The sequence below is a fragment of the Centropristis striata genome, chromosome 10, assembly GCF_030273125.1.
Source record: "Centropristis striata isolate RG_2023a ecotype Rhode Island chromosome 10, C.striata_1.0, whole genome shotgun sequence".
NCBI classification, from domain to species: Eukaryota; Metazoa; Chordata; class Actinopteri; order Perciformes; family Serranidae; genus Centropristis; species Centropristis striata.
This window is the reverse complement of record NC_081526.1, coordinates 15,477,772-15,490,253: the sequence shown is the minus strand read 5'-3', so window position 1 is coordinate 15,490,253 and position 12,482 is coordinate 15,477,772. Positions and strand designations below refer to the sequence as shown.

At 43.2% G+C, this 12,482-nt stretch overlaps 1 protein-coding gene across 5 annotated transcripts in view; it reads right to left on the bottom strand.

Moving 5' to 3' along the window:
• Positions 1 to 12,482, bottom strand: part of mycbp2 (MYC binding protein 2) — a 67,059-nt gene that overhangs the window by 5,084 nt on the left and 49,493 nt on the right. For 2 of the 5 annotated variants that reach the window (XM_059343574.1, XM_059343575.1), the window contains 18 exons: positions 10,569 to 10,748; positions 6,026 to 7,660; positions 5,739 to 5,908; positions 5,293 to 5,540; positions 5,041 to 5,208; positions 4,361 to 4,518; positions 4,069 to 4,268; positions 3,703 to 3,852; positions 3,446 to 3,606; positions 3,040 to 3,196; positions 2,669 to 2,893; positions 2,491 to 2,556; positions 1,571 to 1,810; positions 1,383 to 1,472; positions 1,210 to 1,290; positions 858 to 1,124; positions 275 to 558; positions 66 to 162 (listed from right to left, as the gene is read on the bottom strand). In XM_059343574.1, coding sequence (XP_059199557.1) covers positions 66 to 162; positions 275 to 558; positions 858 to 1,124; positions 1,210 to 1,290; positions 1,383 to 1,472; positions 1,571 to 1,810; positions 2,491 to 2,556; positions 2,669 to 2,893; positions 3,040 to 3,196; positions 3,446 to 3,606; positions 3,703 to 3,852; positions 4,069 to 4,268; positions 4,361 to 4,518; positions 5,041 to 5,208; positions 5,293 to 5,540; positions 5,739 to 5,908; positions 6,026 to 7,660; positions 10,569 to 10,748 — 4,577 coding nt within the window. Of the gene's footprint in view, positions 1 to 65; positions 163 to 274; positions 559 to 857; positions 1,125 to 1,209; positions 1,291 to 1,382; positions 1,473 to 1,570; positions 1,811 to 2,490; positions 2,557 to 2,668; positions 2,894 to 3,039; positions 3,197 to 3,445; positions 3,607 to 3,702; positions 3,853 to 4,068; positions 4,269 to 4,360; positions 4,519 to 5,040; positions 5,209 to 5,292; positions 5,541 to 5,738; positions 5,909 to 6,025; positions 7,661 to 8,968; positions 9,074 to 10,568; positions 10,749 to 12,482 lie in introns of all 5 variants that reach the window. The other 3 variants (XM_059343576.1, XM_059343577.1, XM_059343572.1) reach the window with 2 other exon arrangements.

Sequence of the window (12,482 nt, the reverse complement as noted above, 5' to 3'; positions counted from 1 at the left end):
GCCACTCCAAAAAACCTTAACTATCCCTTTAAAGGGGAAGATAGATTCAAAATACAGGAACTTACAGCTGCCATGTCTTTAACCAGCTTTATGATGATCTCTGCTATCTGAGGAGGAGTGGAGCCTTTCATCCACCAGTGGCTCTCTCCTCTGCGGATGTAGCTGAACATTAATGAAAAGGTCAATAAACAAGAAAATCAACAAATGTTTGTTTTGTTTTAACTCTCATATATTATCTCCAAATTTTGATTGGGCCTAGCAGAAACTAACTCACCTGGAGTTGAAGATCATGGGCAGCGTGACCGTGGTGACCCCTTTGCCTGCAGCCATGCCGGCTGTGCCAGAAATGGTGGTGCCTTTGGCTTTCAGCTGCACAGTGAGGGCCTTTGCGATGCAGCCCAGGAACATGTCGAGGATGCAGAGCTTGTTCCAGTCGCCCTTCTCTGTGGAGTGAATGATGTCACTGATGTCTGCTGGTGGCAGAGCCTTCACACCAATGATGCTGGCGAGTCGCACTGGTGTAACCTCTGGAAGGACACGTCTGAGCAGTGATGTGACCTGAGGTGAGGTAAGATCAGAAAGCAAACAAGAACACCATTTATATAGTGTTGCAAGCTGTTTACTTTAAAATGTACACACAGAAGAAGTTCTGATAAAACACATTATTTCAAAGTATATACTACAACTGAACTCCAAACCACGTCATGGTCAGCAGTGACGTATGAAGAAACATAACAGGAAATACCATTTAAAAAATCTGATTGCAAGTTTTTTACAAGAAAGGCAACGCAATCATTGTTTGTTAAATCAGTTCGACGTGACTAAAGCTGTAGTTGTATGTGTGTACACTAGCCCACCTGTCTCTGCACTCTTGGGGAAGCCGTGTGCAGCAGAGAAAACAGGTCTTGCATAAGTGTTAGCTGCTGAGCCAGATACTGGCGGCCGACGTTGGAGCCGCTCAGAGCCAGGACCATGGACAGGAGCTCAAAGCAGTAGGCGTCTGAGGAGGCGTCATCGTCGCTGGGCTGGGAGTTTGCGTTTTCTTTGCTGGAGATGGCGTGCTCCCACTCCTCCCTCACGCGTGTGGCCTCCATACGGATGGCCTGGACGATATGCGCGCACACCTGGTAATGAACACACACACAGTAGGGTTAGGCTGAGATTATAACAACTCATCCTGTTGAATTGTTTGAGGAACTGACCAATTACCTGTTTCTGGAGGTTGGTGAGTTTGCTCCTGCTGAAAATTATTCCCACCATGTGCTCTTTGAGGTCTGCGTCAGATGGTACCTATTCATAAAAAAAGGAAAAAAGTGTAAGGTTGAAGGTCACTTAATATTTGAGTCAGTTAAAGAGTACAGGTAAACTGTCAGCATGCAGACCTTGTCCTCTCCCTCAGGTGATGAGAGAAGGTTCTTCTCCTCTTGCTCTGGAGTTGGTTCTGCATCTCCACAGATGAGTTTTCCAAAGACCTACATGTACACAAAAAAAGTAATTAGTAAAGTTTCCAAAAGACTTTAGATATTTGTCAGGTAATTATAAGCCATATAAACGAAGTAGTTAGTCGGACCTGTGAGGTGATGAGGCGAAACACTCTGAGAGTCTCGGCCTCACAGTTCTTCTGCTGGGCCATGCTAGCGGAGATCTGTCCGAGAATCTTGATGCTCTCGCCCTCTTTCCAGCCGAGGATCTTCACCTGGCGGACCCTCAGGGTGTTCTCCGGACCTTTCAGTTCCACTTTGATCACATGATGATCCCCTCCAGGGAGCTCACTTGTCACCCAGCCCATGTGACGCGAGTCAAGGTCAACCTTGGATAAATATGCATGGGTATGTTCAGATTGTTCTGCCACATATACATGTACACCTAAAGACTTTATTGTATAAGGCTATTCCAAACCAAGGTGCATATTATACAGCACAGCATGTTTTTACAGCATATTTACAGGACAAGGTGTTCAGACTTAATCCTTTGCACGTCTCTTTAAAAAGTGGATATGATGTCCAATACAGACTGAAATGTCTGAATCAAATCCATAATACAAGAGCAATAACCCAAGTGGAAACCATGAAAATAGCATGTATTTTCCCAACAGAGCATCCATGACAAAAAGGCACAATCTGGTGTAAATAAATAAAATACTATTTTGCTCTAGTTTTAAATCCGGAATGAATAATTTTATACTGTAATGGCCATGGCATAAAGATTGTGGCTTCGTGGGTTTAAAAGGGACATATTTGTCCTTCAGGTTTTGAGTTTCTGCTTTTGGGTGACTGTTTATTCTGGACTTCTAAGAGGAACTAACTCAGATTTTTCTAAATTTCTCTGAAAAACACCCAATAAAAACTAACACCCATGCCAACATGTATGCCATATGCATTAACTCAGACAAAATGATAAAACAAATATATCAAATTGTGACGCACAAGGGTTAAACAGACTAACAGCAATTATTAAAGCTGTCATTACTACTAACACAAGTGACCATACCTGTTTGATTCTGCAGAGGTCCTCTATTGCTTTTCCACACAGGAATGTGACAGATGTGACTTTATTCTGTGGATAAAACAGAGGAGAATTCAACCTTTATAAATCTATTATCCATTCCACCTTTTACCTAACTTTGTATTCAAACAATAGTAACAGTGCCGCTGCTGCCCCCCCTTACCCCGATGTCTCTGGAGTTGTCAACATGGACAGTCACATTGGAGGCATTTATGCCTTTCACACAGCTGATGGTGATGCTCTTAGTTTTGTTCTTGTCCTCATCTCCAGACTCCCAGAAGGTCTCTGTGGAGCCGTCTGTCAGGCTGCCTATCATGGCAGGACGACTGGACGTCTTGATGTCAACTACACTGGTCAGATCCTTCAGACAGGTCACCAGGCAGAGATCCTATAATCAAATGTCAGTGTAAAGTTATTGCATTTCTTAAACACGCATTCATAAACAATACTAACATAACTGTTAGTTCAATCTGTTTTACCAACAGAACACAGATCAAATGTATAAGTAAGTAAGTTAAGAGGTTGTTTTCTTGCCTGGCTCATTGCTTCGTAGCCTGACTGCACGCTGATGTTAAAGCTTTCCTCGCTGTCTCCATCATCTGACTTGGACAAGATGTTGTTGATGTGATGGAAAACGTTGCTCTGGTGGAGGAATTGGTGGTCGGACTGCTTGAACTTGAGACTCCAGCACCTTAGAAGAATAAGTCACAGAGATAGGTTCTCTTAACATGCACATTAGCCTAGAACATCATAATACACAATAAACACTGCTCTTATCTTTCTACCAGATTAATTAAAAAATGTCAAACCCCTTTCCCTAAAATTTAGGAAAAAATTAAGTGTAAATCTACCAAACTTAATTTGTATAATTTGAAATCAATCCATTTAAAAATGTTGCTTTTTGGGTTTGCATCATTGTTCAGTCATTGAGGAAGTGTACCTAAGTGCCATCTGCTGAAGTGAGCTGCCACTAGGAAGTGACATCATGAGGTCGGAGATGGTCTGAAGGAGGCGGTGGAAGGTGTGGGGGAGAGGATGAGCTGCCTCTCCAGCTATAACGATGTCTGACAGCGGGTGTTCACAAACGCCAAGGTCTCTTTCCTGCAGGGCGCGGAGTGGAGATGTTCACAATAAGAAAATGTAACAACAAAGCAAAAGTAATGCTGGATGCTTTTTTGATGTTTAACCACTCATTACTTGTTCCACGTTTTCTTTGTTCCCCTTGTTCTCTTCGTCTTCCTCGTCCTCCGGTTCAAAGGGCGACGGGGTGAGAGATGCTACAAAATGCCAAAGGATGTCGTGCAGGGAGGTGGTCTGGATCACGTTGCACAGCAGCCAGTTGAACGCCTGACAGGGACACCAAGAGAAAATCATAACAATTAGTCTTGTCACTATGCACCAATGATACTGGAGTCCAACTTAAGCCTAGGAGCTAATTACGTATACAAATCTAATTGATCAACAAAATGCAGCAGACTAATTGCCTTTAACCATGAGTCATTGCTGGATAAATATCAACAATTAAAGCAAGACTGAACTCTGAGATTCAGTGACATATTGTACCTCCATGGCAAACACCCTGCAGGCAGACTTCCTCAGTGCATGCCTCATGGCCACCTCCAGGCCCTCCAGGTCATGGTGCTGGATAACAAACGCCAAGACAGGCCACTGGAAGTTCCTCTCTCCTTTACTGAGGGAGCCGTGAGCCGAGATCAGCCTGGAGAGCTCAGGAGATGGGTGCCGTAACAGGGAAGATCCCACCTCTGTAGGAGGCACAGAGAAAATCGATGTTACAGATAATGCTGTAACTTAATAATCCTGAAGTACCACTTCTCAAAGGATCACTTATAATTACCTGCATCACCGCTGTGGACCCTGCGTCTGGGCACGGCTTTGACCCGGGCCGGAGAAGGTGAGTGTTGCTTGTCATACTCAGATGCTACAACCGAGTAAGACCTCTGGAATACTGTACGCTTAGCCGTGTCGCTGTCTGTGATTGGACTGGTTTCGAGACTGAGAGAGAGCATATAAAAGGCAAAAACAGACCCAGTTTAGAACACAGCACAAACAAATAACAAAGACATCAACCCCTTCAGAGTTTAAATATAGAAGAAAGTAGAAAGGCTCATTTCCATCCACAGTTTTCTATCCTAGACAAAAACACTTAAATTAACAAGATAATGGAGCAGCCAGGCTCTTTTGTATTATATACAGTGAGGCTGGACATGATAAGGAGGCATAACAATTAAGGCACATTATCTGAACAAAATGCTTGCTGTCAAACTATGTTCAGTAGGGTGCAATGTAGAGAGAGTGGGAGTCAAGGAACTATGCATTAGTACAGTATAGATCTGCAGGACAAAATAGCATTATCTGCTGGTCTGGTCTGAGCATGGGAAAATAACTGAAAAAAAACAAAAAACTCATCTGCCATCATGCATGTGTGTATGTCTGTCATTTATAAACCATAGAAGACAATTTTGTAACAATAACATCCAAAATGTTAAATAAAGACATTATACTAAGATTTGCTACCTTGGGGGCATTGATTTCATGTTGCTTTCTGGTTCCTCAAACACATTGGGACAGGCGTCAGGGGTGACTGAAATGTAAGGTGCAGGAACAGATGTTGAACGCAAATATCTCATCTCATCTTGGAAGAGGTTATCGTCTTGGTAGGCGCCAAAGTTCTCAGTGTGTTGCCTGAGGGATAAGAGGAGATTCAAATTATTATAAAAGCACTCAATATAAATATAAAAAAACAACTTGTTATTAACTGTTAGCTACCTAGCGAGTGTCTGCAGGTAGAGGCAGCCCATTTTATTGGGAAGTTCGTCCGACACGCCCTCCTTGAGGCTGGGGAGCAGCTGGGAGTGCAGGGGCCGTGGAGGGTGGTGGCACAGCATGCTGGGCTCGGCAGCGCTGCTGAGGGACAGCAGGAACAAAGCGTTTGCCCGAATCACCTGGTGGGCCTCCATGGTGGGCAGCGCCCTCGGAGTCTTCACCTGCAGAGGTTTCTTCCTGGATTGCTTCACCTGATGAAGGACATGAAGATTGGTTTAGATTTGAGGCTAAGTATGATGTAAGAAGCAGATTTAGGAGACGGTACATCAATTATAGAGGGACAAACATTTAAACCCTGTGCCTCACTTTAAAAAAAGTTCTTGTGATGTCTTTAGAAAACCAAAAATCCACATAAAAATGCCAAAGGCCAAAATGCAAAAGTAGGCTACCTTTTCCCTGGCAGCAGTCTGTTTCTCTCTCAGGTATTTTTCCCGACAGCGATCACACACCAGGTACCAGGTGCTGCCTCCTATGCCTCCGTCTCCACAGTTTCCAGCCCAACCACCACAGAAGTGTCCAATGCTGTTGTATCCCTGGCCTCCAGCATAGCGGCCACAACCTGCCATCGAAATACCAAGGAGGGATATTAAAGTCACACAAAGTACATTTTGGGAACATATATGACAAAAGCTATTATTCAAAATTACAAAACTAACAGAATTTCTTATTTTATTACCTGGATGAGCCTGTCTCATATGGTAGGTGACAGGATAAGGGTGAGATTCCCCACACAGCTCACAGATGGTGTCTTTCTCCGGTCCACCCATGGCGAGCTGTGCCATCTCTCCAAACAGATTCCCTCTTGGACGTGCTTCTGCCTTGTCCCTCTTCTTCTTCTCCTTCTTTGCCTTTTTACCATCTTTCTCATGTTCCTTCCTCTTAAGGATGGCACTGGACCCAGGGCTGGGGAAGATCATGTTCTGAGTGGCTGCTTTGATTGTGGCCATAGAGATGTCCTCCCAGAATGCTACCAGATGTTGTAACGTTAACGGTAAGATTGACTTCACCCTCATAGCGGGATGAGATGTCAACTCATAGGAAGTAGCCCCCTCTTTCCCCTCCTCACATTTCTCTGGCAGTGGAGGTTCTTTCAGCATTGAAAGCACCTTATTTTTGTTGATGCTTCCCATTTTGGAGATGTCCGGTCCATGTGGAGCAATATTAAACATGTTAAGTGCGGAGGAAATCTCTAAGGAGTGGCGGTTCTTTAACTTGCTCTCCTTCTCTTCAGCGCCCTGTCCTCCCAGGGAGCTGCGGATGGGGGCGTGCTCTTTGGTTAAGTCTGGGTTGAACTTGAGGAAGGAGGAGCAGGCCATGGCATCGTGGACAATGCCTTCATGCCACAGGAATGCTGCGAAGACTGCTCGTGCACATTCAGCCACCGAAGGTGACATGGCCTGTTTGGCAGGCTCTGTTGCCCTTGATGTGCTCTCACCTTTAAACAGAGGCCCGGATTTGTCCTTCTTAGGGCGCGTGTGTCGACTGGAAGCTTTGCGGCTGACTTTGGGTGAAGAGCGGCTCTCTTGTTCCTCTTTGACAGGGGCTTTGCCAATGCTAAAGTGCACCTTGCATGATCCCTCTTCAGCATTTTGAGCCTCAGCGTTCTCATCATTGCCGTCCTCGGAGAGGAGAGCACTGGAGGTGCACACCTCCACAACTTCACTGTGGAGGTTCTCCTGGGTCACATGTGGAGATGGAACACGGTTTTCTGCATTACTCGTTACTCCTTTATTTGGATCTTTCGGAGACAGTTTAGGTTTGGGAGAGGTAGACCTGCCTCTAAGTGGCTCCGTTAGTGGAACCTTCTTCTTTCTAAGCGTGTCGGGGTCCAGAGTGTATGAATCTGATTTGGACCTCTCTCTGGGAGGGTCTAGCCGGGCTTTGGAGGAAGGGCTAACTTTAGGTGGGAGGTTCTTGTCATAGTGGGCTGAAGAGGAGTGCTGGGAGGAGGTGCTGGAGGGACTAGACCTGCCTGAAGAGGATACGCTTTTTTGTTTGGGAGAGGAAGAGCGAGAGCCAGGATTTGGGGACTCAGCCCGAAGTCCCTGGGTTCTACCGTCCGCCTTCAGGGCCTGCAGAGTGTTGTGATTGGGCGAGTGGGAGCGGCTGTGAGAGTCAGACCTCAGTTTGCCTGTGTCTGACCGCAAGATGAGGGCTTCACTGGCTGAGAGGCTACCGTCCCCCGTCTTGGCCCTGCTCTGTTCAGATGAGCGGCTCCCTCGACCCTCCTGTTTGGGCGAGCGATTCTCCTGGCGGTGTTTGGAGGCTGGGGACATGGGCCGAGCACCGGGCATCAGGTTCCCTCGCTCACCTAAACATTAATAATTCATACACAGTTACAACACAAAAGAGAAACTAATTCAAAGGTAAGAATATAATCATGAAAGTACAAACCTGAGTGAAAAAAATGTAATGTTGAAAATATAAGTTAAAATGCAATGAAGAGCAGAAAGACAATGTAAGTCCTGAAGGTGATTAATGTTAAACCTTGTCAAGTACATGAAAACAGTGTGAGAAATATTTTCTACTGAACTTGCCGGGTGTTTCTCTCACAGCTTTGTCTGTCAAACTCTGATATGGATGAAGTTAACTAGTGGACCATGAAAAGCTGATGAAAGATGGATTCCAGCCCAGTCCTCAGTTCTCTACTACCACTAATGGATCTAGCCTTACCCCGTGTCTAGACCACAAGCATGTCATGTGTTTATTTGTTTGATGTTTCACACAAGAGAGTGTCTATTTACACTTCAAATCTTCAACCCTGATTCCAAAAGAAGTTGGGATTTGTCTAAAATGTAAATCCTATTTTGACATATATTCAATTGAAATTTGTACAAAGTCTATTTATGTTGAAAATCATAAACTTTGGTTTTTGTAAATATACACTCTGAATTTAATGCATTCTTGTTTTTTTACACAGCATCCCAACTTTTTTTTGTATTTTCAACAGCACATGCATAATTGTGAGATTAATCCCCAACAAAACACAACACCATAACAAAAATGTACAACATTTTTATTCATTTTTTCATATTAAACTTGAATCACTATCATTATCTGTTCTTTTTCTTAGTTTTACTTTCACTGATGACATGCACTCTTCTATATTGTTGTTCATTTGTTGATTCTGGATTATGAGGGAAGAATAATGTTTAGCACAGGTATTGAAAGAAAGCTGTACACTGCAGAAAAGTGCAGGAAGTTTGACGGCTTTGAAATGCTCAGAGGAGTTGCTTCAGCTTTGCATGAACTGACGATGTGAACACTGAAGAGATGTTTGTGGTCTAGACAACAGGGTTAGTGTTAACCTTTAGCCACTTTTAACCACAAACATCCTGAGAGTCAATACCATTTAAGGTCCACCTATTTTTAAACTGAGGTTTAAAACAGAACTCCTATGTGTTTATTATGCACCTCTTTATTATAACATTGTGTTTGGCCACGTCCTGCTTTCAGGCCAACGTTTTTAAGGTTGGCTGTAACACAAGATGCCTAAAATGTTTTTCACAACCTAACATACACAATCCTTTATTCATTACAGAGCAAACTGTGTTTTTTCTTGGGCTCCTACCCACCCTCTGTTCAGTCTGAGGGAGGCATGCATGCTGTGATTACCCACCCTTTTGCCTTAGAGCGAGAGATGAGAGAGCAGTACCATGCCCAGCCACGGACACATTGCTTTTGTGCACACGCTCGCGAGAAGCAAGGCTGCGTGAGGAACCATCTACAGCGGAAAACAGTGGAGCAGGTAAACAAACAAGGCAAGAAACGCAAGGGGGGCCACCACAGAGAGAGAGAGAAGGAAAGAAAGAAGGCACAAAGAGGCAATGGGGTCAAGTCAAGGAGGTGAAATAGAAAGAGGCAAAATGACAACGTTAAAGTGATGGGAAGATCAACAGATAGGCACAAAACATGGAGAGAAACAATAATAGAAGAGAATGTTACATAGAAAGACAAAGAGAAGGTACAGTAGCCTGGAGGTGTCACAGAAATAAAACTAATTTGTGTGCATAATTTAGTAATTTGTGCTTTCAATCAAATATAGATTTTGCCTGTTTTTTCAGCATTCAGTAGCTGTAAGTTTAAAGAAGACAACAAAGAAAAAAATTCAAGAAGTGCTCCAAAACCCTGAACAATTTTTGTTGTCCTGGGATTTCAAAGAAAGATTTTTAAATACACACATTACTAGTATGTCCATGTATCTCAGTCCAAGAACAAAATAAAACCATATGAAACACATTAAAGTGATCCATAGTGAGTGTTAAGGTATGTCAGGACTGATGGTATGAAGGTGGTAAGTTACCTGTATGCTAAATTAAGATCAGAAATTATTAATTTTTGCCCACAAATTAGATCGCCCCCCCCCCCCCCACCCCCCTCCCAAGACACCTCTCAGGCTCCGTAAGAAATAGGCAACAAGGTAAAAATAAGTAGAGAGAAAGTGACAGTACAGAAGAAAAGACAAGACAGGGAGAAAGAGAGCTACACAGGCTGAACAATTTACAAACAGATGCACATTTATTTTGGATCCTGCTCTAAGATATTCTATTTTAATTGTGGTATTTTGTATTTGAATTCTCCAGTGAAAGTACAAGCTATTAGTATGTGTTATATGTAATATTGTTACTTAATGGCAAGGCTGATTTTTTGCTGTTTTAGGAGATTATTGTAGACTGTAAACAAACTATTTTGACTACTGTTGTTTACGCTTGCAGTGATGCCCTGGGCTGGTTGAGACAGAAAATGAAAGCTGTTCATCAAGGATGAATAATGCAGATCTGAAATTAAAGCAGTAGCGAGGAAGATGATGGGTAAAAGAATACAAAGCTGACTTAGCAAGAGAGCAAGCAGAAAAATAAGCAACTCAGCCTATTACTTCAGCACGTGGCAAAAATATCCATTTTAACAAGAGTTTTAGTCTAGTATTTAAGTTTGAAATCTTGTTTTCAAAACAAGTGAAAATACCTGTCAATGTATATTTTTTGAAGGCATTGTCACCTGATTTGTTTTTAAAAAAACAAGATTTAAACATTAAATAATAGTCATGTTGGCTTGTTGGGGATATTTCTGCACTATAGAACATAACTGCACTGTTATGTGTCACATAATCGCTGCTGCACTCCCCAGAATATACGTAAAATAGAATGAGAACAGAACAAATCAGGAAAAGGATCAACACCTGTGCAAGCAAGCGCTGTCAGAAAGCAGGACAGACTTACTCAGAAGCTGTGGTTGTGGCTGAGACAGTTGGGAGGGGGATTGTCCAAACACAAATGGGCTGTGGACAAGGGAGGAGGAGGGAGGAGGTTGGGCGGCTTGCTCAAATACGGAGGAAGAGGGAGCTGCTGAGAGGAAAGGCCCAGACTGAATGGAATTCAGTATGGCACTCAACCGGTCACCTGCAAACATGGAGACAGAGGATGGGGAAAAACTACAGCTTATACTATGGTTTCCAAAAGGGGGGTGAGGACGATTCAGAGTTTATTGTCTATCAGTCATTCAGTCATCTTCCCACGACGCAATGCATGTGCGAAATGGGAGGAGCCGCTAAGGTCCAAGAAGTCCTGTTCATTTTCTTTACAGTCAATACAAGAAGGATGGCATGAGCATTTCCAGGGCATGGATGGGCATCCAAAAGTTGAGCTACTAGGTCCAGAATCATGTCGTCCTGTGTAGTTAAAAATTAGAACGGTAAAAGTCCAGGTAGATAAAACAAAAACGTAGGCTAAGAGAAGTGGACATTGCCACTTTGACACCATCCATTGCTTTGTGGACAACCGTTTTTAAGCCTCGAGTTTTTTTGGAACGGTATTCCCCAGTTAACTAATGCAAAACTAGGGGGTGCCATCATGAAACCAAAAAACATAAAATATGCATTTCTCCATTTTGGTGAGTTTTCTCAAAGGAGAATGCAAAAAAGGGATTCACAGAGCAGATATGTATGCTGTGGTAGACAAGTGATGAACATAAAGCTAAACTTTCATCAAGGAAACTCTCCTGTTTCTTTGGTGTAGAGCATCGATGAAATAATTAAGAGAAAGCTTTCAAAACAGGGTTCCACAGTGTTAAAAAATACTTCCAGAAAGAGCGGCTATTCCCATTTCGCAACCATATTTGGGAAAGGGATATACTGGGGGAGGGGCAGAGAGGGGTCTCGTCTCATGTATTCAAGAGTCACACTTCAAAGCAAGTCTGAGTGTCCTCATCATTTCAAAAACATGTCCTTCTTTCTCCATATACTTTATATGGAGCTGACACTGCATCTGTCATCTTTCAAAAACTCTTGACACTAACTGACTAGTTGTCGACCAGATATGAATCCCAGTCAATGTGTCGTTTTTGAGCTCTGAAAAATCTGAATCTGAAATTTAGGTTTGTGAGAAAATTTAAGCTTGAGGTTTAAAAACGTTGCCATTTCATCCAATTGTTGGAGCCAAAAATGGGATCAGGCCTGGAGTGAAGCCAAGATGGGAGAAATCAACCACCATGGCTGAATATTGAAGCCTTGGAGACCTTTCAATAAGGTTGCTCTCCAACTTGTTCAATGACCTTTGCCAGAGGCTGGTCAATCAAGCTGACCAGTCCGAAGGTGATCAATCTGTGATACTGCCTCACAGCATGACATCATAGAGGTGGCGAGTGATTCAAACCTTCCATCAGATGGTTCAGCATGGTCGTTCACCTTGACCTTGAGTTGCCATAGCCTGCAGGCTTGCACAAAAATTAAACATGCTTGTGGGAGCTCACTGTTTAGAGGGATCTGCCTTTTATCCAAGAGACAAGTGTGAATGAAGCCTTTGTTTTACAGTTACAGTTTGAACATTTTGTATTGTCTGAATAACCATGGTTCTCTGTATAGCATGGCTGAGGCCCCAATCACACAGAGCACGATTTAGCAGCCTGGGGTACCTTTTTGTAATGGTTTCAATGAGAGTGATGTGTTTTGCTGTGTTTACGTTGCAAAACCCAATGTGCCTCATGTTGTTGCAGTAGTGCAATGAACACCTTGAGTTGGAAAAACTTTGACTCAGAGCAGAAAAGTGCCCAACATCATTAGCATGTTTTTCCCCATTGTCCATTCAGATGAATTGAGACGCAGGCCTTTAGTTTTGGTGATGACAGCAACTGAAGAC